Genomic DNA, 27,744 nt, shown 5'->3' with positions numbered 1-27,744 from the left:
CATTTAACCACTGTGCCACCTCGGCTCTTCCGAGCAATATCTGACAAAGCTATAAGCTTTGTTTACTGAAAGGCACAATGAAAACGTTTTGTTGATACAGGTGTTCCTTTGAAGGAAAGAGAAAGCTTTGATTTGAAAAACTCCACTGAATTTGTTTGACCTAAAAAGTCTTGGATGTTTTGGCAGTGTTTATAACCTGAAAAATGGCACAACGTGAAGAAGAAAAGGCACTAACTTTGCAAAGAATTTTCTTAGAAATTCAAAAAGTTTTAATAATTATAGAGAGAATTGAAAAGAGATTTGAAATTATAGATCAAAATACAAAAAGTATGGGGACAGCAATGAAGTTTGAGGACAGAGCTAAAAAAATAACAGAGACATATGAAAGTGATAAGAAAATTGTTGATATTGACAGCAAACTGAGAGTGGAGGGAAATGACAGGTGTGAAATAAGGAAAGGAGAAATTGATGAACCAGATCTTCATTTTGGATGTCAGAAAATAAATGAAGAAAGGAGAGAAAATTTGGCAGAAATAATGAGAGTAATCTCAGCAAAAGCACTAATGATAACAAAAGTGAAGCTCATAAACAGAGCAGATAAAGGGTTTCAAATTCTTATAATGAACAACAAGTTCTTAAAAGAAGTCCTCATAAGACTTATCAAGAAAACATTTAGAATACAGACTTTACCAGGGACATGCAGTCAGGGGAGGCAGGGGAGGCAGAGCCTCACCACTATCATCATGAAAAGAAAAAAAAATGTAAAAGGAAAAAGGCTGAGCTAGTTGCTGCCAGAGTCGCAGTGGATGACTCTGCTTAGTGCTTAACTGTTTAAAAAAGCCTCTAAAAAGTGCCCTCTAGAGGAGGAGGCGGGAGAACGAGGTGCCTCATCTAGTCTGACTTTATGATCACTCGAGCAGAGCTAAGCAAGGTTTAAAAGCCGAAAAATTCCTGACATAATGAGGCACGTCGTTCTCCTGCCTCCTGTAGAAGGCGATTTTTTAGAGGCTTTTTTAAACAGTTAAGCACTAAGCAGAGTCATCTGGCAATAGCAATAGCAATATAGCAATAGCAGTAGACTTATATACCGCTTCATAGGCCTTTCAGGCCTCTCTAAGCGGTTTACAGAGAGTCAGCATATTGCCCCCAACAATCTGGGTCCTCATTTTACCCACCTCGGAAGGATGGAAGGCTGAGTCAACCCTGAGCCGGTGAGATTTGAACCGCTGACCTGCTGATCTAGCAGTAGCCTGCAGTGCTGCATTTAACCACTGCGCCACCTTGGCTCTGGCAGCAACTAGCTCAGCCTGATCTCAGCTCTTGCCTTTTTCCTTTTACATTTTTTTTCTTTTCATGATGGCAGGCAAGAGCAGAGTTGAAATCCTCTCTGAAACAGCTGGAAAAGGTACGTGTGTGGGTCGGAGGGAGGGGGAGGAATTCAAACTTCATCCTCAAGTGTAGATCCCTCCCCAAGTGTAGTTTGATTGCATGCAGAACCACGTTGCCTTTTCAAACACACACAGACACACACACACACACAGACACACACACACACACACACACACACACACACCTGGATAAAAGTATATAACCCCAGCTTCACTGATTACAAGTTTGAAAGGTGGCTTCACCTGCAATTAAAGGCTTGGATCGAAGGCAGCAGGCGAATGGGAGGGGGGGTATGGCAGAGGAGCTGCTTTCAAGCCATTGGAAAATATATCCAATCCAACTTCTGTGTTTGTGTTTGTTAGAGATTGAGTGAGTGAGAGAGGGATCCAACTTCTCTGTGTGCGTGTGTTTGTGTGAGAGAGGGGGGAGGGAGGGAGAGAGGGTGGAAGGAGGGAGAGGGAGAAGAAAAAGAATGAAGGAAACCTTTTTCGCAAAGGAGAAAAACAAATGCTGTTGTTTTAAATCGGAACTGAGCATGCCTGGCTGTGGAATTCTGGGAGTTGAAGTCCACAAGTCTAAAAAAATTTGAAACCCCTGTGTCAGTGCCTCACCAGCCATAAACCTCACCACACGTCACTGGACTTTACAAATGGCAAGAGATATTGGACTACACTACCTCTGGAAGGATACAGAATGATGAAATGAAATGTCACAATAAATTTTAGTTAAATGCAGTTAAATTTTGAGTGCTATGTACAACATAATAATAGCTACAGTTAAATAAATGATTAATAATGATAACAAAGCAATTATATATACTGGATTGATAATATGAAATTTTATACAATACTGTAAGTGAATATATGGATGATGTTGAAAAGCCTTTTTATAAAAGTTAAACAATTTTATATAGAATAGAATATAAAGATGCAATTCCATTGGATAATTTTAGGGGTGATGTAACAAAATGTCATAATATAAATGTACGTTAAATTTAATATGCTTTAATTTGAAAGGATGTAATAATAACTAGGCTTAATAGATGTTTAATAAGTATAACAATATGTATACATGTATATTAGATTGATGATACTAATAAATGGGAAAAAACATGGAATTGAAAATTATTAGATACTATTATCAATGCTAAAATAATAGAATGATGTCACAATACATTTAGTTAAATATAGTTAAACTTTGAGTGTAATGTACAACGTAATAACAGCTATAGTCAAATAAATGATTAATAATGATAAGAAAGCATTTATACTATATATACTAGATTGATAATATGAAATCTTATACAAACTGTAAGTGTGGATTATGAAGATGATGTTGAAAAGCATTTTTGGGCTTCCTGGGTGGAGCCTGCTGGTGGTGGCAGCAAAAAACCAGCTGCCTCCGAATTCCTGGCTACGTACCTGTTTAGAGGATCTTCCATCTGACATCTTAACAGGTTTTCTTATCCTTCAGGCAAGAAGGAAAGAAGAAATTGTTTTGCTGGCAAATGCTCTTCGATTTTTGCAGCTTTTGTGCTTGCAGGGAGAGGGGGGCTAGCCCAAAGCAGAACGGCTGTCCGTGCTGGGAACTTCAAACTGCCTTGTGCGGGACAAAGTAGGTCTCCCCCACTCAGTTCAAAGTTTTGATTGATTTAATCTTATCACGAGCTGGATCCGTATTACATGGGCAATAATTGTCGGAAGTTTTTAACCGCCTGATGGGAAGACCAGGGACCAACCTTGACTGGCAAATCGACAAAGCTTACCGCGTTAAGTCTTGGTTGGCAAAGCAGAAGCAGCTTCCTCGAGACATCGTTATATATTTTACTACAAGAGAGCTTAGAAATATGGTACTACAAGCGTCTTATAACACTAATCTTCAAATTGGCGGTCAAGACCTGATTGTTTTGAAAGAGATACCACCTCAAATGTTAAGAGCCAGGAGAGACTACGCTTTTTTGGTCAAAAAACTCAGAAATCGTCAGATACAGTATAGATGGGATGCACCATTTGGCATTATATTTACATTTGATAAGCAAAGATATCGCCTCAACTCTGTATGGAAAGCTCGAGATTTTTATTATAATATATTGAAGGCCGGATACCCTGCACCATCTGGACCTGGAGAAAGACCACAAGAAGGACAGGATAGACAGCAAACTACACAACCACCGGACAAGATGGAGCATTTCTCTTTTCTAGAAGTGCAAGGTGTTATGGAACAAAGACCTAGCCGCATGATTACTAGACGAATGGAGAAACAAGCTAAAAAGCAACAGTCTCAACAACCACCAGCCATCGATCAAGGAACTACAATAACAAGTCTGGAAGCAGTGGGAGGAGCTAGACCTAAGGTTAAACAGGCCATGCAGGAAGCTCTAAAAATGCTTCAGCCAACCAAAGATGACAACTAAGATTTTAACATGGATTGTCAACGGACTGAATTCTCCACAGAAGAGGAAGAAAATATTTCATTATCTCAAACAGTTTAGGAATGATATAATTTGTTTGCAAGAAACTCATATCAAGTCAACTGATTAAAAATATTTGATTAACTCAAAACTTGGTCAACATTTTGCAGCTTCCGCTATGGAAAAGAAGAATGGTATAGTTGTATACTTAAGAAAAGATATGAAAGCTGAATTAATAGAAGCAGACCCCTTCGGAAGATATATTGCTTTAGACTTAATCCTAGAAGGGAAAAAGACATTACTTTTGGGAATTTATGCTCCCAATCAACAGCAAGATAGATTCTATAGAAATCTTCATGCTAAATTAGTACAGTGGGACTATAGTTCCTGTATACTATTGGGTGACTGGAATGGAGTGATAGACACTAAGAGAGATAAGAAGACTTTCCGCCTAAATACTAAGATGCGAGCAAAGTTACCCAAACCTTTCTTTGACATCATGGATGACTTTGAATTGAGAGATATTTGGCGAGAAAGAAATGCAGAGGAATATGACTTCACTTTCTTCTTGGACAGGCATCAATCCCTTTCAAGGATTGATTTTATACTAACCACTAATGATTTGCTTTCCAGGGTCAAGAAGACAAAGATTGCGGCTAGGGTCCTTTCAGATCATAACCCAGTTTGGATGGAGTTGGGAAGGGTAGTGCAGGCAAGAAGGTCTTGGAGATTGAATGAAAACTTATTTAGATATGAAAAGTATATTAATGATTGTAAAAAATTACTATCTGAATATTTTGTTTTGAATATGAATAAGGGTACATATATGGAATTCGTATGGGATGCAAGCAAAGCGTATATGAGAGGAGTGCTGATGAATATAAATAAAACACATAGATATAAACAAGGGTTAAAATGAACAGAACTGGAAGAGGAAATTAAGAGGAAAGAGTTGGAGTTAACAATGAATCCAGGCGATACAAAGGTTAAGGAAGCTATTAACATATTAAAATCTCAATTTGACATGTTGATCTCTGACCAGGTAGCCACTAACTTATTATATGCAAAACACAATACTTTTTGTAATACAAACAAACCTGGCAGATGGTTAGCTTATCAGATTAGGAAAAAAAGGAAAACTCGAAATATATCTAAACTGATTTACAGAGGGAAGGAGGTGTTTCAACAGGAAGAGATTCAAAAGGCCTTTCGGGAATTTTTTACAGAACTGTATAAAGGGGATAAAATTAATGGTTTAGATATAGACAAATATTTAGATAAAGAGAAAATACCTTCAGTTAGAGAAGAGCACAGGCAAAAATTGAATCAACCAATAACCTCGGGGGAAATCTTGCAGGTAATTAAGCAATTAAAGTAAGGGAAAGCACCAGGTACAGATGGTTTGACAGTGGTTTACTATAAAAACTTACAGTTAGAAATGGTAGAACCTCTTAGAGAATTATTTAATATGATTCAAATGGAAGGTAAAGTGCCTCCATCTTGGAAGACAGCGTTTATATCTTTGATACCCAAAGAAGATCAAGATACTACTCAACCTAAAAATTATAGACCTATTTCATTACTGAATGTAGATTATAAAAATTTTACTAAAATATTAGCAAATGGGTTAATGTTGGTTATTCAACAATTGATACACATGGACCAAACAGGTTTTATACAGGGGAGACAGATGAGAAGTAATGTTAGATTAATTATTAATGCATTAGAATATTTGGGAAAGAACAACCAGATCCCTGCTGCGTTTATATTTTTGGATGCTGAGAAGGCCTTTGATCGAGTTAACTGGCAATTTCTGCTGAAGATACTGCAAAAAATGCAGATAGGAGATAATTTTTTACAGTCAATTAAAGCAATATACCAACAGCAAACAGCACAAATCATAGTCAATGGAAGTTTAACAGACTCTTTTCAAATTGGAAAAGGTACAAGACAGGGCTGTCCTTTGTCCCCATTATTGTTTATTGTAACTTTGGAAGTACTGTTGAATAAAATACGGGGCTTGGATGGTTTAAAAGGGATCAAGATTAGGTAGCAAGAATATAGAGTCCGCACTTTTGCGGATGATTTGGTCATAATATTGGAACAACTGCAGGAATCCAGTATGGTCTTAATGAATACGATTAATCAATATGGTCAAGTGTCTGGCTTTAAAATAAATTTAGGAAAAACAAAAATACTAGCTATAAATATGAATACTAAACAAAAGGAAGAATTAGGAGTGATGCTAGGATGTGAGGTAGTTAAAAAAGTCAAATATCTTGGAGTTAACATTTTAACTTCAAATGGGAAATTATATAAGCATAATTATGAACCACTTTGGCATAGTATACAGACGGAGATGAAAAAATGGGAGAAATTGCACTTATCTTTGCTGGGTAGGATAGCGGCAGTGAAAATGAACATTTTACCAAAATTTTTATTTCTTTTCCAAATGTTACCTATACTTAAAAAAGATGCGAATCTTTTAGAATGGCAGAAGGGTATCAACAAATTTGTATGGGCAGGAAAGAAGCCGAGGGTAAAGATGAAAATAATGCAAGATGTACGTGAGAGGGGAGGATTGAAACTACCTAATTTAAAACTATATTATGATGCAGTGGCATTATCTGTAATTAGTGATTGGACTCATTTAACCAATGATAGAATATTGAATATTGAGGGACACGATCTGGTATATGGTTGGCATGCTTACCTGTTATTCAACAAAAAATTGGATAAGAATTTTAAAAGTCATATTTTAAGAAATGCTTTACTGCGGGTCTGGAAAAAATACCAATATAAATTAAATGACAAGATACCCATGTGGGCAATTCCTAGACACGCAATTGAAAATATGAATATAGCACAAAAACAGGATAGAATTACTTACAGACAGCTTCTTACCTCGGAAAGGGGAGTATTACAATTAAAATCATTAGAGGTATTAAAAGAGGAGAAGGTAGTTCAAACATGGTTCCAGTATGGGCAGTTACAGGCTAGGTGGAAAATAGATCAAAAAATTGGTTTTATCCAAGTTGAGGATAATTTGTTTAAACAAATCAGAGATCAAAGCTTAATGCATATAAAGAGGATATATAATGTATTAATACAGATGGACTCGGAAACAGAATTAGTTAAAGATTGTATGATAAAATGGGCTCAAAATATTGAAGAACCAATAATGTTGGATACATGGGAAAGAATCTGGGTAAGAAATGTGAAATTTACACAAGCTCAAAATCTGAGAGAAATTTTTTACAAGGTGTTCTATAGATGGCATTTAGATCATAAAAAGCTGGTTTCTATGTATCCGAATGTACAGCCTAAATGTTGGAGGTGTGGTTCTCTCGATGCTACATATTATCATATATGGTGGACCTGCCAAAAGGTTAAGGCATTTTGGATAAAAATATGGTGGGTTATGCAAAATATCTTTAAAAGAAGGATAAAGTTTACTCCTCAGTTATTTTTACTAGGTATATGTACTGATTTTACAGTGGTAGAGACTAACTTGATTCTGCACCTAATAACGGCAGCAAGACTGTTGGTGGTGCAATACTGGAAGAAGGAAGACTTGCCTACAATCCAAGAATGGACATTGAAAGTTACAATTTAGCCGAGATGGCTAAAATATCGGCATATCTTAAAGATCACTCAAATGAGAGATATAAACGAGACTGGAAAAAATGGATTGACTATATACAAAATAAATACGGGACCAAGAAATTCCAGTTAGCCTATGCTTAAGATCAGAAATGATTTATATTGTTTAAAGTTAGTTCAGCAAGAAGAAGATAAGCTCAATGCAGAATGTCATTAATCTCTTTATTTCTTTTTCTTTTTTTTTCCAATAGATTTTGGACTGTGTTTGTTAAAAATCCATACCATGTACGGGTTCTGGGAAGCCGGGGGGGGGAAAGGAGGGGGGTAGGGGGGGAGGGAGGGAGGGGCACAAAGACAAAAAAAATTGTACTTCAATGTTTTAATGATTGACGAATGATGAAATATTTGTGTTTTAAAAGAAATAAAACATTTTCTTATAAAAAAAAGAAAAGCATTTTTATAAAACATTTTTATAAAGATAAACAATTCTATATAGAATAGATAAGAAAGATGTAATATCATTGGATGATTTTAGGATAATGTAATAAAATGTTATAATATAAATTTACTTCAAATTTAATATACCATATGTTGAAAGGATGTAATAATAGCTGGGCTTAATGGATGTTTAATAAGTATAACAATATGTATACATGTATATTAGATGATGATACTAATAAATGGGAAAAAACATGGAATTGGAAGCTATTAGAGAATGTTATCAATGCTAAAATGATTGAATGACTTAGAATAGGATGAAGCATAATAACAATGTATACAAAGATATCTTGATTTTTAATATGTGAATTTTGATAAAATTCTAGTGAGGACCACGGAAAGGACACAGAAAGACTTTGTAACCAATCAACACACTGTGTGTAATTGAAGGGGCTTTTATGTTACAGTATATGTGTTGTGTGTTTGTCTGAAAATAAATAAATATATATGTATGTATAGGGTGACCAGACGTCCCGCTTTTGGCGGGATAGCCCCGCCTTTTCATAAATTTTCCCGCGTCCCGCACGCTTCTTAAAAACACACACTTTTTTTGGCGCTCGCAGCTCCCTCGCTCCCCCGCCCATCAGCTGCTAGCTCGCTGGGCTGGCTCATCATTCCGTTCTATCCTACAAATTTAAGCCAGCCCAGCCTGCCGCTCACTGATTGGATTGGCCTGGACTCCAGCCAATCAGTGAGCTGGCTGGGATGAAAAATTTTCAGCACGCCACATGCTGAAAATTTTCCATCCCAACCAGCTCACTGATTGGCTGGACTCCGCTTAGCTGAGCACGCCTGCGTGAGTCTCCATTTCATTTCATCTTTTGGGGTTGCAGCTGCGCTTACTCACTGGTGAGTAATCATGTTATGAATTGGTACCGGTGGGAATCGGGAGGCACTGGGGGGAGGAGACAGCCCTCCTCTCCTCCTTCTCCCTCTTTGCGGAGTTCATTTCACCTCCTCGCGTCACAGCCAGCCCCTGTGCTGCGCCACCACGGGCAGCAGAAGCTCCGGAACCGAGTGGAATTTCTCTGCGCGAGTGAAACAGCCCCCGCTGCTCGCGCAGAGAACTTCCACTCGGTCACGGACTCATGGAGCTTCTGCCGGTGTGGCGGCGCCTGTGCTGCGTGGTTCCCAGCGACCACGCCGCGAGTCCGCGAGGCGTGGTAGCGTCCCGCCGCCCTCCCCTGCGGCTCTCCTGCGGCGGCCCGGCACAAGCCCCGGGAACGAGTGGAAGTTCTCTGCGCGAGGTGAAACAGCCGGCAGCCGCCTCGCTCTCCTGCCTCTCCGTTCCCAAGCAGCCCCGTCCTCTCCTCCTCCCTCGGTCCTTCCCGCGGCCGCCTCGCCAAAATCTAGCTCTCCCTCCCCCTGCTTCGGCCGCTGCTGGCCATCGGACTCCTCTTCCCGCCCCCGCCGCCTTGGCTTGGAAGGGCCGGGAGAGCGGGAGAGAGAGAGAACGGGGGAATCTCTCGGGGCTCGCCAGAGTGCTGCTCCTTTCCCAGAGCAGAGAGAGAGAAGGAAAGAAGGGGAGAGAGAAAACTGGGTGCCCGAGCCCTTCCCCCACATCCCTATGCAGCGGGGAAAGCTTGCTGCTTCTGCCGCAGCCACCCGAGGCCGAGACGGGATTCCCCTCTGCCAGCGCTGGGCAGCAAAGCTGAGATGTTAAGCTCACTCCCTCTTCCTGCAGCACGCCCCGATGTGAAAAACGCCGAGATCCCGCGCACTTGGGGCTGCTGCGATGTCCAGGGAGGCTCAGCTGGTCTGAGTAGGCAGGGCAGGGGTAACGTGGTGCCCAACTCAGGTGCTCCGAGCAGAGGGGGAGCCGCCCCCTCTGCCAGCGCTGGGCAGCAAAGCTGAGATGTTAAGCTCACTCCCTCTTCTTGCAGCACGCCCCGATGCGAAAAACGCCGAGATCCCGCGCACTTGGGGCTGCTGCGATGTCCAGGGAGCTCCAGGATGACTGAGAATCCCCCGTGTTATTCCAGATAGGATAGAATATTGCCTTTTCCACTTTCTCCACTCCCCCCAATGGCGGTTAAGAATCGGCAAAAATTTGGGGCGTGTGTCTGCGGGAGAAAGAAAAGGAAAGAAAGGAAAGGGAAAGAAAGGAAAAGAAAGGAAAAAAAGAGAAGAAAAGGTCTTTTTCTCTCCCACGGTTGTTTCTGCGGAGCCGCTTGGAGGCGTTTTCCCCACGGCGCGCACGCGTGTGCTCCTTTAAAGTTGCAGGGAGAAAGCGAGAGGTGAAGCCCACTTCTCTCCAACGTGTCTGAAGCACGTAGGGGAATCGCTGCCCCGCTCAGGTTTCAACTTCGGGGGAGTGACCGAGTGAAGGAGGGGAGAAGAGGGGAGAAAAAGGGGTTTGTTGTAGAGTTGATAAAGCTTTAAGAGTTTGGCGGCGAGAGGATTCTGAATGGGTCCTGAATGATCGGGACTCGAAACAGCTCTATTACGTCCTGCTTTTTGTGGGGGGAAAAGAGAGAGAAAGAGGGAGAGGGAAAAAATGTTGGGAACGGCCGTAGCCTTCCTCATCTGGATCCTGGAGCGAAGCGCGGAGAACAACACAAAAAAAGTGTTGGGTTGGGGTTTTTTTGGATACTCTGATTTTTGTCTCTCTCGTTACTTGTTTCAATTCAATTCTTTTTCCCTCCAGTCTTTTTTTTAAAGCTGAACGCTTCTACCTCCACCCCTCCTTTGCCGTCTGCCCCGAGGAGTTTTGGAGTGGAGGGGAGGAAGAGGGTTTGAGGCGCGGGGATGGAGGTGGTCGCCGCTGAGTCCCCCCGCCCGGGTTCCGGCGGAGAAAAGAGGACGGGATGGGGTGGGGGTGGGGGGATCGGCTGGCCAAGAATCCCGGGGCTTGTGCCGCCTGGCACAAGCCCTGGGAACGAGTGGAAGTTAATCGCCCGCTTTCCAAGCTCGCAAACAGCACGGATCTCTCCAACTCTTTCTCTCCAGCTCTAAATATTTTACACTGAGGTTTTTAGCTCCAGCATCCCTGTTTTTAAAATGCTGAAGACCCATCCTGATCCCTCCAACGTTCCAGATAATGAAATATGCAGGGCACGTTGTAGTAAAATTTTTTTGCCAATTATCATGATTGAAACAGGATCTGAATTGTAGAACTCCAATTTGCTTGGCATAATGTTTAAAGGACTTTGATTTGAAGAGAAGAGATTTCAGAGGAAGAAATGGCTATGGCTTCAGAGGAACAAGTGGCAGCCTCAAGTTACATGAGCTCACCATATGTCATACCTACATGCTTGCAAATTCTTTTACTTATTGGACCAAAGACCCAGCTAGGAAAAATGATAACACATGGAATCCTTTAGTGAATGCTATGCAGCAGTATGTGTATCAAAAGCATAGATTTACAGGAGCTTAGTAGAAATGTGCTGTAGTAATGCAAATCAAAAGCAGAAGAATTTATCCTTGAGGATCTTTACTATTTTCAAGCCTCTTCCCTCTTCAGGCTTCAGAATTTAAGGAAAGAGAGAGGGAGGGGGAGAGGGAGAGAGAGGGAGGGACAGAGAGAGAGATAGAAAGGGGGACTGTGCGCACAGGAGTAGGGATTTTCTAAAAGTCCCATTGAATCCAGAGGAGGGGAGAGAGAGAGAGAGAGAAAGAGGAAGTGTGTGCACAGGAGTGGGGATTTTCTAAAAGTCCCATTGAATCCAGAGGAGGGGAGAGAGAGAGAGAGAGAAAGAGGGAGTGTATGCACAGGAGTGGGGATTTTCTAAAAGTCCCATTGAATCCAGAAGAGGGGAGAGAGAGAGAGAAAGAGGGAGTGTGTGCACAGGAGTGGGGATTTCCTAAACCCCATTGAATCCAGAGGAGGGAAGAGAGAAAGAAAGGGGGAATCTGTGAGGTGGGGGGATTTCCTAAACCGCATTGAATCCAGAGGAGGGAAGGGAGAAAGAAAGAGGGAGTGTGTGAGGGTGGGAGATTTCCTAAACCCCATTGAATCCAGAGGAGGGAAGAGAGAAAGAAAGAAAGGGAGTGTGTGCACAGGAGTGGGGATTTTCTAAAAATCCCATTGAATCCAGAGGAGGGGAGAGAGAGAGAGAGAGAAAGAGGGAGTGTATGCACAGGAGTGGGGATTTTCTAAAAGTCCCATTGAATCCAGAAGAGGAGAGAGAGAGAGAGAAAGAGGGAGTGTGTGCACAGGAGTGGGGATTTTCTAAAAATCCCATTGAATCCAGAGGAGGGAAGAGAGAAAGAAAGAGGGAGTGTGTGCACAGGAGTGGGGATTTTCTAAAAATCCCATTGAATCCAGAGGAGGGAAGAGAGAAAGAAAGGGGGAGTCTGTGAGGTGGGGGGATTTCCTAAACCCCATTGAATCCAGAGGAGGGAAGAGAGAAAGAAAGAGGGAGTGTGTGAGGGTGGGAGATTTCCTAAACCCCATTGAATCCAGAGGAGGGAAGAGAGAAAGAAAGAGGGAGTGTGTGCACAGGAGTGGGGATTTTCTAAAAATCCCATTGAATCCAGAGGAGGGAAGAGAGAAAGAAAGAGGGAGTCTGTGAGGTGTGGGGATTTCCTAAACCCCATTGAATCCAGAGGAGGAGTGTTTGTGTATTTGTGTGTTTGTGTGTGTGTGTGTGTGTGTGTGTGTGTGTGTGTGTGTGTGTGAGAGAGAGAGAGAGAGAGAGAGAGAGAGAGAGAGAGAGAGAGAGAGAAAGACTATCACTGTGTTGTAGCTTATGATTCTTGATGAATGTATTGTATTTTATTTTATTTATGTACACCGAAGACAAATTCCTTGTGTGTCCAATCACACTTGGGTAATAAACTATTCTACTCTACTCTACTCTACTCTACTCATTTCTATTTCAATTCTAATAAGGAGTTTAGCTTCTCTCTCTTGAAAATGTAAGCTAGCATAATGCAAGCTAGCTTTAGCTTTCAAACAGTTCATTTAGTGACCAAAGTTACAACGGCATTGAAAAAAGTGACTGATGACCATTTTTCACACTTAGCGACCATTTTTCACACTTAGCGACCGTTGAAGCATCCTCATGGTCACATGATCAAAATTTTGATATTTGGCAACAGATTCATATTTATGATGCTTTCAGTGTCCTGGGGTCATATAATCGCCTTGTGTGACCTTTTGACAAAATATAAAATTTTTAATCAAGCCCCCCCCTCCTCCTCCCCCCCCGGTCAATGGTGTCCCTCTTTACCAATCTGAAAATCTGGTCACCTTATGTATGTATGTATGTATGTATGTATGTGTACGTACGTACGTACGTACGTACATACATACATACATACATACATACATACATACATACATACATACATACATACATACATATATATATATATATATATATATATATATATATATATCACTTAGAACAAAAATGAAAGATGTGGCTGAGAACCCAACCAAAATAATAAAACCCACTGATTATTACCCTTTTCTACTTCTACATGTAGGGATGAATGACACAAAAATGGACCTGAAAACAATATTGAGTGATGGGCAAGAAAATTAAGGTGTTAGGTGCACAAGTAGTTTTTCATCTGTACTGCCAACAAAAGGTCAACATCCTCTCTCTCTCTCTTTCTCTCTCTCTCTCTCTCTCTCCCTCCCTCCCTCCCTCCCTTCCTCCCTCCACACTTGCAAAAGAAATCCTCGCTTTCGACCACAGCAGACGCACACTCACACATGCTCAGTGCCACAGATTCCAACAAAGAATTCTGTTAAGTTCCAAATAGGATTCAGAAGTTCAGACTATCAGTGTCTGATGACAGGGAGCTGAATAGTTGTCTGCCACACCTATTTGCCTCTGCCCACTGCCTTTTATCCCTAGAGCTAGGGTGGGGGTTAGCTAGCAGTGGTGGTTCTTCCGTCCTAAGGACCAGCCCATAGATTTCCCCCTGTTTTCCTCTTCTCTGTCTTCTTTGCATCTGTGTGTCAGGGATTGGACCCAGCTGTTCCTCCTCTTCCTAATCAACGACCTCCAGATCTGGGGGGGTGTTGACTCTCCATCTGAGGGCTGATGGATGGCTCACACTATGTCTCTATCTCTGACAGATCCATTCTCTCTTCTCCCTCAAAGCTCTCAGATTGCCTTGATTCAGCTGCCAGAGGGACGGGTGGCTGCCAGACCACAACAGAAAAACTGGGAAGAATGTTTTAGGAAAACAACTGGCTCAACTTATCAGGAGGGCTTTAAACTAAAATTGGGGGGGGGGAGGATGAACAATCTTTAGGATCTCCAAACAAAAATCCCTAGAAAACAAATCAAATAAGGAAGGATGGGAAGGAAGACAAATTCAAACACCTAATAGGAGACATAGGAAACACACCAAGAGTCAGACATAATGATCTCAAATGCCTATATACAAATGCACAAAGTTGTGGAACAAACAAGGTGAACTTGAATTATTAATACATGAAGGTACATATGATATAGTTGGAATTACAGAAACTTGGTGGGATGAAACTCTTGAATGGAACATACTGATAGATATAAAATGTTCAAAAATCCCCAAATCCCATAAGAGGAGGTGGAGTTGCACTATATGTAAAAGACTACTATATTGTTACTTAACAATAAATATTTTGTTCACAAGACCTCATATTCTGAAATGGTCTTTGCCAGTGATGTGCGGTGAGCTTCATGACTGGTGAGGCAAGTGCAAAAGCCCGGCTGAAGCCCCGGCACAGCTTTAAGATTTGTGGACTTCACCTCCCAGAATTCCTCCTCCAGTCATGATGTGATGACATCATCTGCATGGAACTGCTCCACTTCGCTTTATTCATGGGGGGGGAGGGCTGCCGCTGAAGATGCCGACGAGCCCCCGCCGCCACCAGAATAACTGCTGCTGCCTCCTCCTCCACCTCCAACAGCACCACCACATTTGCTGCCCAGCGCTGTGGCCTTTTTTCCTGCTCCCGCTCCCTCCCACGGACTCATGGCTCCTCAAAAGCACGGCAGAGGGGGAAGGGGTAATGCGGAGCCCAGCTCAGGTGCTCCGAGCGAAGGGGGAGACGCTGCTGCCATGGGCAGGGGCGCTGGTGGGACCTTTGCTGACTTCACCTCAGCCGCAGCATTGGGCGGCAAATCCGGCAGTGCTGTTGGAGGAGGAGGTAGCAGCAGATATTCCAGTGGCAGCGGGGGCTTTGGGGCTTCACTTTAGCTGCAGTGCCGGGCGCAAGCGGCTAAGACTGGCCACCCACAAAGGACCTCCCCGGGCTTGCTTTGCTGAACACGGGGCGACTGAGGCTAGTTTGAGGCTAGTTTGAGCAGGTGCGGCCGGTGCAAACTACCATCAGTTGCCCTGCACTCATCAAAACAAGTCTGGGGAGGTCCTTTGCAGGTGGCCAGTCTTAGCAACGATATATTACTAATTCTTTTTAATGTGAACTCGAGTCTCCCCCAAACTGATTGCCTCTGGCATAGAAGCAGCCATCCTTCCGAGTACGCCTCACTATTCCAAGCCAAGCAAAAAAACCAAAAAAAACCACCATGTGTTTTTGAGCAAGCCCAATGGGAAAAGCAACTGCCGGCCTAACGGTTCATCCATTTGCAGTTGATCACCATTTACAATGCACCCTGTCAGCTGACACTGACAAAACGCTGTTTAATGGTTTGCCCAGGCAGGCAGGGAAATACGATGTGCCCCACTGGATTACAGCAACGCATTTCAAAAACAGCAAAACCCCACCTTGGAGCTTAGAGTATTTTTCCCCCCCTTTGAAAACGTTTCGCTTCTCATCCATGAAGCTTTCGGTTCTTCTATCCTCTTGCATGAGAAAAGAAACGTCTGAAAAGGGGGGGGACCCCATAAAGTCCACTCACCTTTGGAAAAAGCACAGATCTGAATGATTGAGAACCTCTCCGTAGACATAATGGTAAAAGGTTGGAAAAACCAAATAAACTTTACTTGCACGCTAGAGAGTTGAACTTGCTCAGAGCATGAACTTTTCCAACACAGGCGCATTTTACAAGCAAGGCTCCTGCTGCTAGATTGCGCAGTCGCTCAACTGCAAGGCATGATCCGCTGCTCCCAGATCAGGAGGCTGGAGAATCACATGCCTCCTTTGCATATGAAATTTTTTGCTTTTTAACCCTTGCTTAACTGTTAAAAGGCGAAAAATTCCTTATGCAAAGGAGGCCCATAGTTCTCTAGCCTCCCCCTACAGTTAACACTAAGCAGACTCAAAGTCACTGTGACTTGGAGTCTGGCAGCAACTACCCTGGCCTTTTTACTTATTTTAAAAATTCTTTCCTTTTCCTCACTTGACTGGTGAGGCCCCTGGTCTTTGCTTTCTAAGAATTTTAACATATAGTATTATTTTGAAGAGAAACATTAAGAGAGCCGAGGTGGCACAGTGGTTAGGGTGCAGTACTGCAGGCCACTTCAGCTGACTGTTATCTGCAGTTCAGTGGTTCTAATCTCACCGGCTCAAGGTTGACTCAGCCTTCCATCCTTCTGAGGTGGGTGAAATGAGGACCCAGACTGTGGGGGCGATATGCTGATTCTGTAAACTGCTTAGAGAGGGCTGAAAGCCCTATGAAGCGGTATATAAGTCTAACTGCTATTGCTATAATGTGCTCTAAGTTCAAAAGTTTACTTGAAAACCCACAGGGCAAATCTGTGATACAATTATGTTCATGTACAAAGAATCAACTAGCCTTTAAAAAATAATTTTCAGAGGTTTGCATTTGTTACCTTTAGAATATTGGCTCTCTGTTGAGGGTTCTGGGTTTCAGATTCATCCAAGAGTATTTCGGTTTGATATATCCATGTGGTGATATTAGCAACATTTTGAAAAAATGTTTCCATATGTTTCTGATATGTCTAGAAGTAGGTAAAGAGAAACCAACATGTTACTAAACAATTAGGATCAAAGGGAAACAGAAAAAAATGCATTACTACATAAATTATTATATTATCAAAGTACAAAAACTATAAACGCAGTTCCATGAAACTAACTTTAGAACTGAAAAAATAAGGTTTAAATACTGGGTAAAATCAGAAAAAAATTATAACTTAGTTCTAATTCTTTCCAAAGTTACATATAAAGGGAGAGATGAAGCAAAGAGAGCTGTCCATTTGTTGGAATGATATAGACATTGGGATCCAAAGTGAGCTAAAAAATCAATACAGGTAATTCCTGGGTTATGAGCATTTCCTTAGTAAACATTCGAAGTTATGCAATCAGTGTTTCCAAACAAGCCCTGAAACTATGAATCTTGCAGTACCACGGCAGTTGTTCGCCCTTATGAACAACTGCAGAGGCTCTGCAACATTCTTCCTGCATGTTCCTGGCCAAAATGGAACTTCTGAGGGGCAGATCCACTCCTCAAAAGCCCTGTTTGACCATCCAGAGGCCTTGACTGGCAACTTGCTGGCCGAAATGGAGCTTTGATGGGGCAGATACACCTCTCAGAAGCCCCATTCAACCTTTAATGGGCTGGCCAAACAGGGATGGCTAAACAGGGCTTCTAAGGAGCACATCTGCCCCTTAGAAGCTCCATTCAATCATTCAGAGGCCTCACACAGAATCTTGCTGGCCGAAATTGAGGTTCTATGAGGCAGATCCGCCTCTCAGAAGCCCTGTTTGGCCTGTGATCAGGGCTTCTGAGACTCAGATCCAGTCCCTGGATGCTCCATTTCAGCCTGCAAATGGGCCGGAGTAAGCTCACAGAGGGGCAGAGCCTTGGAGAGCCAGATCCCACCCACAGAGATTTGAATACGGCCCCCAGAGGCTCCATTTCGGCTTGCAATGGGCTGGGGTAGGCCTGTGGAGGGCCAAAACGTGCCTCAGAGGGCCAGTTCTAACCCCCAGAGGTTCTATACTGGCCTGCAATGGGCCTTGGGAGGCCTAGGGAGGGCCGAATGGAACACATGAGGCTGGAGAGGTGTCTGCTTTCTAGATATTCACAAGATAAGTGACCCAGTGTGGCAGCTTGGGTGGAAAACAATTTGAGCCAGCATGAAGTATTTTAGTGGGTCAGGGAGGCCTTGGATGGTCTTAGGCAGTTGGCCTATTCCATCGGTAGGTCTCCCCAATGGCCTTCCCCACTCTGAAATATCCCATGTGCACTTAATGAGCCTCACATTTGATTAGTAAATGCATGGGTGAAAGGAGGGAGTGAATTTGTTCAAGATACAAGATTCACTCCCATGAATCCTTGGGTTATGAATGGAATGGGCAAGCTCCATTACATTCATAACTTGAAGACTACCTGTAGCCACTTTTATTAAAAAATGTATATTCCTGCAGTGCAAGGAAAGCAATTTAAAAACTATGCCATAACATTAATTTAGGAATCTTTAAAATTATTATATAATTATTAATATAATTTTTCTAGAATTAATAAATGAAAAATGTGCAGCAATTTTTAGAATATAGAGATTTTTTAAAAAAAAATAGCGCTCTCTTAGTTACAAACACAAAATTGATATCTATCATTGTGATTTTAAAGGCAAGTCTTTATTATAAAAAATAAGACATAAATCACTTGGGAACTCTGTCTAAAAAACTAAAAAAGTGATGTTCCATCTCTGGGATCATCAAAGTAGGGAAGTACTAATTGGTAACTCTTACCAGCAGCCAATTAAGCCATTCCTCAGCTCGTGAAGTTACTGCAATCCAGTTACTACTAAGGAGGCTGAGTTTATCATTCACCAATCTTTCTTTCCCTTTAAGCACCATCTTCAGTCCCTCTCCCATGTCAGTGATAATCTTCAGCTGATGCTGTCTTTTTTCAGTCTCTAACTGTGTTCCCTGTGGAAAGTACATATGGAATGCATAACAGTAAATGTGAAGACAATGACGCTGAAATTTGTATTATGCATAACAGTATTGCCGTTCATATATTGGAACACTTTGTTTATTAAAATAAATTGAAAGAGAACTAAATCTGCATTAATAGTGAATATAATAATGGAGCACCCTAAAGCATTACAACTAATCAAGCAGCTAATGATAAATATGTTAAGAATTTGTTGATCGTGCCTCCACAAAATGGCTGTTATACAGCAACAGCCTTTCCCTCTCTTGCCAATGATCTGCTGTTTTTGCTGACAAAGCTGCTTCTCTGGCAGTGCCTGCTGCCTGGATCTGAATGGGAGCAGTTAGGAATGACCCAAGATGATTTTTGGATGGCTGTGAATCCTCTTGGGAAGGGAGTTTTGAAGATTCCAGTTCCCTGTGGGAGCAGTCAGAAAGTCACTGGGCAAATCTATCTTCCTTTCTAAGCAAGCCTGGGTTTTAACTTTTAACCCCCTGCTGAACTCTATTAAAATTAGCTCTTTTAAAGTTTATTATATTTAATTAGACAATAATTGATAAGAGATACCATTAAGAAACAAATGTGGGGGAATTAGAATTTAGAATTTTAGAATTTTATTAACATTTATAGGCCGCCCTTTTCCCTGAGGGGACTCAGGGCGGCTCACATAAAATCAGGAGGGGGAATACAAACAATGACATAGACACATATAAGTAAAATAATGAGCAACATTCATTCATCATTCGGGAGGGGCGGCTATCTTTGTCCCCAGGCCTGACGGGCTAGCCAGGTCTTAAGGGCTATGCGGAAGGCCTGGACGGTGGTGAGAGTACGAATCTCCACGGGGAGCTCGTTCCAAAGGGTCGGAGCAACTACTGAAAAGGCCCTCCTCCTTGTAGTTGCCAGCCGGCACTGGCTGGCCGATGGAATTCGGAGGAGGCCCAATCTATGAGATCTAATTGGTCGCAGGGAGGTAATTGGCAGAAGGCGGTCTCTCAAGTACGCAGATCCACTACCATGCAGGGCTTTATGGGTGACTAGTAGCACCTTGAAGCGCACCCGGAGATCGACAGGTAGCCAGCGCAGCTCGCGGAGGATAGGTGTTATGTGGGTGAACCGAGGTGCACCCACAATCACTCGCGCGGCCGCGTTCTGGACTAGCTGAAGTCGCCGGATGCTCTTCAAGGGCAGCCCCATGTAGAGCACATTGCAGTATTCCAGCCTAGAGGTCACAAGGGCCCGAGTGACTGTTGTGAGAGCCTCCCGATTCAGGTAGGGTCGCAACTGGCGCACCAGGCGAACCTGGGCAAATGCCCCCCTGGTCACAGCCGTCAGGTGGTGGTCAAAAGATAGCTGTGGATCCAGGAGGACTCCCAAGTTGCGAACCCTCTCTGAGGGGTGTAAAATTTGACCCCCCAGCCTGAGTGATGGAATATTGGTCGAATCTTTGGGAGGGAAGCACAACAGCCACTCGGTCTTTTCCGGGTTGAGTACAAGCTTGTTAGCCCTCATCCAGTCCATGACGGCCTCAAGGCCTCGGTTCATCACGTCTGCCGCTTCATTGAGTTGGCACGGGGCGGACAGATACAACTGGGTATCGTCCGCATATTGGTGGTATCTTATCCCGTGCCTGCGGATGATCTCTCCCAGCGGTTTCATGTAGATGTTAAATAGTAGGGGGGATAAGACCGAACCCTGAGGCACCCCATATGTTAGGGGCCTAGGGGTCGATCTCTGCCCCCCCACTAACACCGACTGCGACCTGTCCGAGAGGTAGGAGGAGAACCACCGCAACACGGTGCCTCCCACTCCCACCTCCCGCAGTCGTCGCAGAAGGATACCATGGTCGATGGTATCGAAAGCCGCTGAGAGGTCAAGGAGAACCAGGATGGAGGGATGTCCTCCATCTCTGGCTCTCCACAGATCATCGGTCAATGCGACCAAAGCGGTTTCTGTGCTGTAACCGGGTCTGAAGCCTGACTGGAAGGGGTCAAGATAGCTTGCTTCCTCCAAGGACCGCTGGAGCTGGAAGGCCACCACCTTCTCAACAACCTTCCCAAGAAAGGGAAGGTTGGAGACTGGGCGATAGTTATTAAGAACAGCTGGATCCAGAGATGGCTTCTTTAGGAGGGGTCTCACCACTGCTGCTTTTAATGCGGCGGGGAAGTTCCCCTCCCGAAGAGAGGTGGTAACAACCACCTGGATCCAGCCTCGTGTCACCTCACTGCTGTTAGTAACCAGCCATGAGGGACACGGATCCAGTACACAGGTGGAGGCACTTACAGCCCTCATGGCCTTGTCCACATCCCCAGGGGCAACATCCTGAAACTCAACCCAGAGATGGTCTACTTGATCCTCTTGTGCCTCGGCTGGAACTGCAGAGATGGAGTCCAAGTCCGACCGAAACCGAGCAATTTTGTCCGCTAAGAATTGGGCATAATCCTCAGCTCTGCCCTGCAAGGGTTCCCCCGCTTCCCTCTTATTTAATAGGGAGCGGGTTATCCTAAACAGGGCGGCTGGGCGAGACTCAGCGGACGCAACCAAGGTGGCTATATGAGATCTTTTCGCTGCCCTAAGTGCCCTGGTGTATTCCTTGGTGCTGGTGGTTACCATTGCTCGGTTCGATTTGGTCTTATCGGACCTCCATCAGTGCTCTAGGCATCTCCTCCGGCACTTCATCTCCCGGAGTTCCTCGGTGAACCAAGGAGGTCTCCGGGATCCGCCGCCTCGGAGGGGCCGTAGTGGCGCAATCCGGTCGAGGGCCTCCGATGCTGCCGAGTGCCAAGCAGCAACCAGAGTCTCTACCGGACTGTGGGCGAAAGTATCAGGAATGACCCCAAGCTCCGTCTGGAACCTTAACGGCTCCATAAGTCGCCTGGGGCGGAACCACCTGGTCGGTTCCTCCTCCCTACAGTGGGGGTTTGGTCTCCGGAAGTCGAGCCTCAGCAGGCAGTGGTCTGACCACGACAGGGGTATGATGTCATTACCCCTCAGACCAAGATCACAAATCCACTGCTCCGAGAGGAATACGAGGTCGAGCATGTGACCTGCTGAATGGGTTGGGCCCCGGATTACTTGGGTCAAGCCCATGGCTGTCATGGAAGCCATGAACTCCTGCGCCCCATCAGAGTTTTCACCGAGCGACGGCCAGTTAAAGTCCCCCAGGACCATCAACCTAGGGAACTCAATTGCCAGCTCGGCTACCGACTCGAGGAGTGAGGGGAGGGCTGCTGCAACGCTGTTGGGAGGCAGGTACGTTAACAGCAGACCCACTTGACCCTTGAGGTCCAACTTTATCAGCAGAGACTCACACCCGACAAGCTCCGGAGCAGGGACCCTACGAGGAACTAACAACTCCCGGATAACAATGGCCACACCGCCACCCCTTCCCTGAGCTCTTGGCTGGTGCAGCACCTGAAAACCTTCTGGGCACAGCTCTACAAGGGGGACTCCTCCCTCTGGGCCCAGCCAGGTCTCAGTAATACATGCCAGGTCTGCCCTCTCGTCTAAAATTAAGTCCCGGACGAGAGGAGCTTTATGTACCACAGACCTGGCATTTAGCGACAGCAGCCTGAGTCCAGGGTCCTGACTACTTGCGCCATCTGGTCTCGGAGTGGGACTCATAGGGCCGGAAGGAGGGATCTCTGTAATGTAGCGAGCCCTCCTTCCCCGGTAATGGCCTGCCCTAAAGTCCCCGCCATATCTGCCCCTCCCTGTTACGACCGTAATACTCCGACCCTCTCCCGTGTCTCTGGTCCCCTAAACCACCCCCATGGCCCCCACATTTCCCGGCAGGTCCTCCGAATCCAGAAGCATTGTGGCAAGACTGGTTGGAAAATAGCGAGCAATGCCAAGTTTTGTGAAAATCCAGCCTGACAAACTGTTGTTGAGAGGTCTTCAGACGGGAACCATCTTGGAGGGATGGGGAAGGAAAAAAGATTTCTCAGACAACCAAGAAGAACCAGCAGTTCCTCGGTAGGTCAGAGAAAAAGCTCTTCAAACTGGCAGCAGTGGCGGCGGCCATAACTAAAAGCTGGGGCATCTGGATTAAGCTATTTGTGCTGGAACGGTGTTGGGATGGAGTGTTGAAACCAGGTGAGTCAACTCACAGGTAAAAAGAAAATCTGATTTAAATCTTAAAAAGGATCCCGAAGTGGAATTAGTGGCTAACTGGCTTTTGGGGAATTTTATTGAAGAAAAAGGAGGCAGCGGAGGTTAAAATACCAAAGCCTCAGATGATTTTGTCTTCTGCAGTTTGGAAGTGAAGAAACTAAATAACAAAAAGAAAGAGCCCAGGGGGAAGTCCCTTTTCTCCTTATTTTATTTTATTTTATTGATTTAAAGCACTTTTGATAACTATTGACAGTCAGCTGTTGGACATCTACCAGCGAGCAGAAAGTACTATGCCAGCTAGTGAAAGAAAGAAAGTGAAAGTGCATCTGTGAAGTGTGACCTTGGCTCCAGGAAGAGATACTAACCCTAACCCTAACCTTCAACTTGGACTGGACTGGACTAATACTAAAATTGAGCATATAGAATTTAGAAGATCCTAAATGTGTAATTAAATATGGTATAACCCCAAAATTTAAAAATCTGTTAAAATAGCTAAATTTGTATTATGGGGAGTTTGATGTATGAAGAATTATTTGGGATGCTGAAAAGTGCATGTGAAATGTCAATTGGTAAAAAAAAGATAGAAAATCAAAGGGAGCACATAGAGAAGAAATAGGAGAAGAGGTGGTAAAAGAGGGCACAAATGGGGAATAGGAAGTTAATATGGAAGAAAGAAGAATTGAAAATAAAATGCAGATAGATGATTTCACTGAAATTTACAGTCACAAAAAAAACCTAAGGGGGAGATTCCCCCCCCCCCCCAAAATCACAAAACAGTAAGGAATGGAGGAGAACAGGGAAAACTCTGGGGGAAATTACTAGAATAATAAAATTAAATACTAAAGATAGTATAGTATTAAATAAAAAGATACAATAACCATAAAAATATGAAAAGGAAGAAGTTAGGAGAAAGGGGGAGAAGAAGAAAAATGATTAAAAGTGGAATTCTTGAGAACCCAAGAGAAAATGGTTAAAAGAGGAAGAAATGAAAAAAAAGTTACATTAGTACACTAAAGGGACTAGTAGTAAGTTTGTTATTGTGATGTTACTAATTAAGAAATTATAGCATATTGTCAATTGTGGATAAAAAATTGAAAGAAAAGTTGTCTATGTTAAAATTGAATGTTGTTTATAGTAAAATAGACCAATGGAGAAAATATAAAATGATAATTTGGTGTAACTTTGAAGGGGCAATTGAAGATACTGTTTATGTATGAAGAAAAAATAAGTATAAAGATGAAAAATAAAGGAAGAGAATAATTTGGCTGAAAGTGAAAAGAGAACTATGATGTAAAATGGATTGTATTAATGAGAGGATGTTAAAGAAAAGACCCAGACAACACTTTGTTTATATAATAGGTGTAAGTTTGTATTAAAAAAATAAAAACCTTGAAACAGAAAAAAAAGAAACAAATGTTTTGCCAGGAATAGGAACCAATACTGTAGTAATGTATTAATGTATTAATCAATTAATAACATTTGTATATTGCTTTTTCTTTTCAATGCACTTTTTTAAAGTCTTGATTTTTTATTATTATTATTTTGGAGTTTTGCATTTTAACTTCCCTTTGAATAAAATAAAAAATAGAAAAAATGTTGATCACTTCTAGATTACTTAGATTTAAAATTTATTTAAAAATATTATATATTTAAGACCCCTCTCAGATTCTTGCTTTTAATGACTGCTAAGCAGTTTAAAAACCAAGTTGAAACAAAAATTTTAATTCAGTTAAGAAAAATAAAATATGTAAAATATATGAAAAACACTTTTTTTCTTTAACAAGATGTATTTTGTAATGAAATGCACCTTAAAAGAAAAAAAGGTGGTGAAATGCACCTTATATAAGTAAAGTTAAAAATCATGCCAAGTCATTTGTTTATGATATAATGACATAATTTTGTATGAAGTATATTCAATTCTGAATATGAATTCACATAAAATAGTCATCATATAAAAAAGTAAAATAGCAAAGATATATTTGTTAATAAACTTAATAAACAACAGAAAAGGTCACAAATCATTTATATAAGACAATCCTTGCTGTTTTTTTTCTCTCAAGAAGCCCCACTGTGGAGTAAGAAAGTCCAGGGATCTAGCATCCTTTGCCTGCTTGAAGTCTATAGCATGCCCCCCTGCAGCAATCCCCACTTGAGCACAGTCCCTACAGGTCTGCCCACATTTATAATGCATTTTACAGCACCCATCTGCACAATCCCCATGTTATCCACACACTCACAAATTCTAGTAAATAAGTTGTATATCATCTTAATTTAAAATAAACAAAAATGAAAATAAGGATATAATTGAATAACAGTTTCAAAAAGTATGCTTGATTATTTTTGCTATGAAATTCTTTTGTTTGCCTAGAGCAGGCCTAGAGTTTGCCTAGAGCCGGACACTTTGGGTTTGTAAAGACCCTACACCTTGTCAAGAGGCAATTTTGGTGGCCCTCATTGAAAAAAGACATTGAATCCTATGTGGCTAGTTGCCCCACTTGTGCTGTAGCAAAACGCCCACCGGGTAAACCCCAGGGGTTGCTCCAGCCGGTAGCCCACCCTAGAGCACTGTGGAAGGAGATCTCTATGGATTTCATTGTTGAAATTCCAGAGAGTCAGGAGAATACAGTGATTTGGGTTGTCACTCACTTATTCTCCAAGCAAGTTCATTTTATTCCTTGTTCCAAGATCCTGTCCGCCAAATCCCTGGCTAAGTTGTTCATCACACATGTCTATCGCTTACATGGGGTTCCGGACCACATCATTTCGGATAGGGGGGTCCAGTTCACCTTGTTGTTTTGGAAGGAGTTCCTGAAGTTGATTGGCTCTGCCCAGGGCTTGAGCTCCGCCCACCACCCTCAGACTAATAGGGCCTGCGAGAGGACCAATTCAGTGCTGGAACAATATCTTCGCTGTTTCATCAACTACCAGCAAGATAATTGGGTGAAATTGTTGCCTCATGCTGAAGTGGCATACAACAACTGGGTGCACAGTAGCACAGGTTTTACGCCCTTCAGGGTGGTATACGGACATGATTTTGTGCCTATCCCTGTGATTCCTCACGAGAAATCACAGGTGTTGTCCCTCTCTGAGTGGAGTGATTGCCTCCAAAAGATGTGACCTTTAACGTACCGGGCGCTGGATGCTGCACACCGTGCAGACAAGAAACAGGCGGATAGGAAAAGGGCGAAACTGAGGGAATATAAAGTTGGTGATTGTGTCTATTTATCCACTAAGTTTCTTCAGACCACTCAAAAGTCTAAAAAGTTGGGTCCCAAATACGTTGGCCCGTTTCCGATTATCAAGGTTATCAGCCCTGTTTCCGTCCGTCTCCAATTGCCTAAATATCTTAACTGTGTTTATCCTGTTTTTCATGTTAATATCCTGAAGCCGGAACGTACTTCTCCACTGAGGGCTCCTTTCCTGCTTCCACCTGCTCCGCTTCTGGTTGAGGGTGAGCAACACTTTGAGGTTCAAGAAATTTTGGACTCTCGTAAACGTAGGAACTGTATTCAGCATCTCGTGGCTTGGAAACATTTCCCTCCTTCTCATACTGAATGGATTGATAAATCCCATGTGCGGGTTCCTCGTCTGCTCCGCAAGTTCTACTCTGCTTACCTAGACAAGCCCTGACCTCACTTCGAATTTCTAATTTCCCCCTTTCCCTTTTTCTCTTCTATGTCCTGTTGTTCGTTTGTTTGTTTGTGTTCTTTCATTTCTGCAAACATGACCGTCTTTTTCTGGAGGAGGGCCGGAGGTCAGCCTCTGCTTCACTGCTGCTTTTCGGCTGCCATTGAAATGGGGAGGGAGGGCATGGTATTTGGGAAGGGAATCATTCTGTACTGGAGGACTGTTTATTAGGGAGTTATTCTCACCATCTTTTTGCGCATGTGGAAGGAAGGGAGTTTCCCTTCAAGGCCAACTGTCCAGCATTCCATCCTGATGATGATTTTTGAAGATGTCTCCCACCTGACAGTTGGGTGAAATATGATTGGACTAGGGACTGGGGTACCAAGGGGAGGGGAATGAATCATGTATTGATATCTATTGCTTTCGCGCCTTTTTATTCAGATTCAGCTTTGCTTTCATTTGTAGCCAGTAAAAGTACACTTAATTCTGAAATATGGAGTTGAGTGGTTTCTTTCTTGGTTATTAAATGAATGGGCAGTGACAGTACCTCACTAAACAATATAACACCTGAAACTTATAACGACATATAGTTTTTGTTTGTTTGTCTGGTTTGGTACACAGCATGAAACGTTAAAATCGTGCGATAGTAAAAGACAAAGGCCTAAGTGTTTATGGATCAAATAATATGCAGTTTATAATGCTGAAGGAAAACTGTTTTGAGAAAGGGTGATGACTGCAGGGAGAATTATGTGAGTTTAAAGGTAAGACAAAAATATTTACCTTACTCCAGGCAAGTTCAGCATCTAAATTGATAGGCACTCCTTCTACTGCTGATCTCTTTGTCAGTTCTGAATCTATCATTGCCAGCCATTCTGTCAGAGCATTCATTTCCTTTCTGAGTTTCCGAGATAATTTCAAACATTTCTCTAGTTCTTGTTTTTTCTCTGTTACCTATGTTAAAAAGGAAGAAAATTTAAAAACCCAATTCACAAATGTCTACCACCCAAACTGCTACTATTACTCAAGTCTACATGCTTTTTTGTAATTTTCCTCCCATTTTCATTTAATCACCAACTGGCTACAATTGTTTGAGAACTGTGCCTCTTGAAATATTGTTGCTGTTAGTTGCAAAGTTGTGTCTGACCCATTGCGACCCCATGGACAACATTCCTCCAGGCCTTCCTGTCCTCTACCATCCTCTGGAGTCCATTTAAACTCATGCCTACTGCTTCAGTGATTCCATCCAGCCACCTCATTCTCTTTTTTTGTGTTTTTGAAATATATTTTTATTATTTTTACATTTAAAACAATACAGTACCACAGAGTCGAAGTGACCATACATTCACATTATACACA

General features: G+C 42.8%; 1 protein-coding gene across 6 annotated transcripts in view; it reads right to left on the bottom strand.

The window, feature by feature from the left end:
• Positions 1–27,744, bottom strand: part of DMD (dystrophin) — a 1,286,665-nt gene that overhangs the window by 726,164 nt on the left and 532,757 nt on the right. For all 6 annotated transcript variants that reach the window (XM_087721810.1, XM_087721811.1, XM_087721815.1 and 3 more), the window contains exons 33-35: positions 27,169–27,339; positions 18,462–18,641; positions 16,580–16,708 (exon numbers count right to left, since the gene is read on the bottom strand). In XM_087721810.1, coding sequence (XP_087577936.1) covers positions 16,580–16,708; positions 18,462–18,641; positions 27,169–27,339 — 480 coding nt within the window. The remainder of the gene's footprint in view (positions 1–16,579; positions 16,709–18,461; positions 18,642–27,168; positions 27,340–27,744) is intronic.

The sequence above is a fragment of the Thamnophis sirtalis genome, unplaced genomic scaffold (genome assembly GCF_051295495.1).
Source record: "Thamnophis sirtalis isolate CommonGarterSnake01/CBP01778 unplaced genomic scaffold, rThaSir2_p1.2 scaffold_8, whole genome shotgun sequence".
Lineage (NCBI taxonomy): Eukaryota > Metazoa > Chordata > Lepidosauria > Squamata > Natricidae > Thamnophis > Thamnophis sirtalis.
The sequence above is the reverse complement of the archived record's forward strand: the minus strand, read 5'-3'. Positions and strand labels throughout refer to the sequence as shown.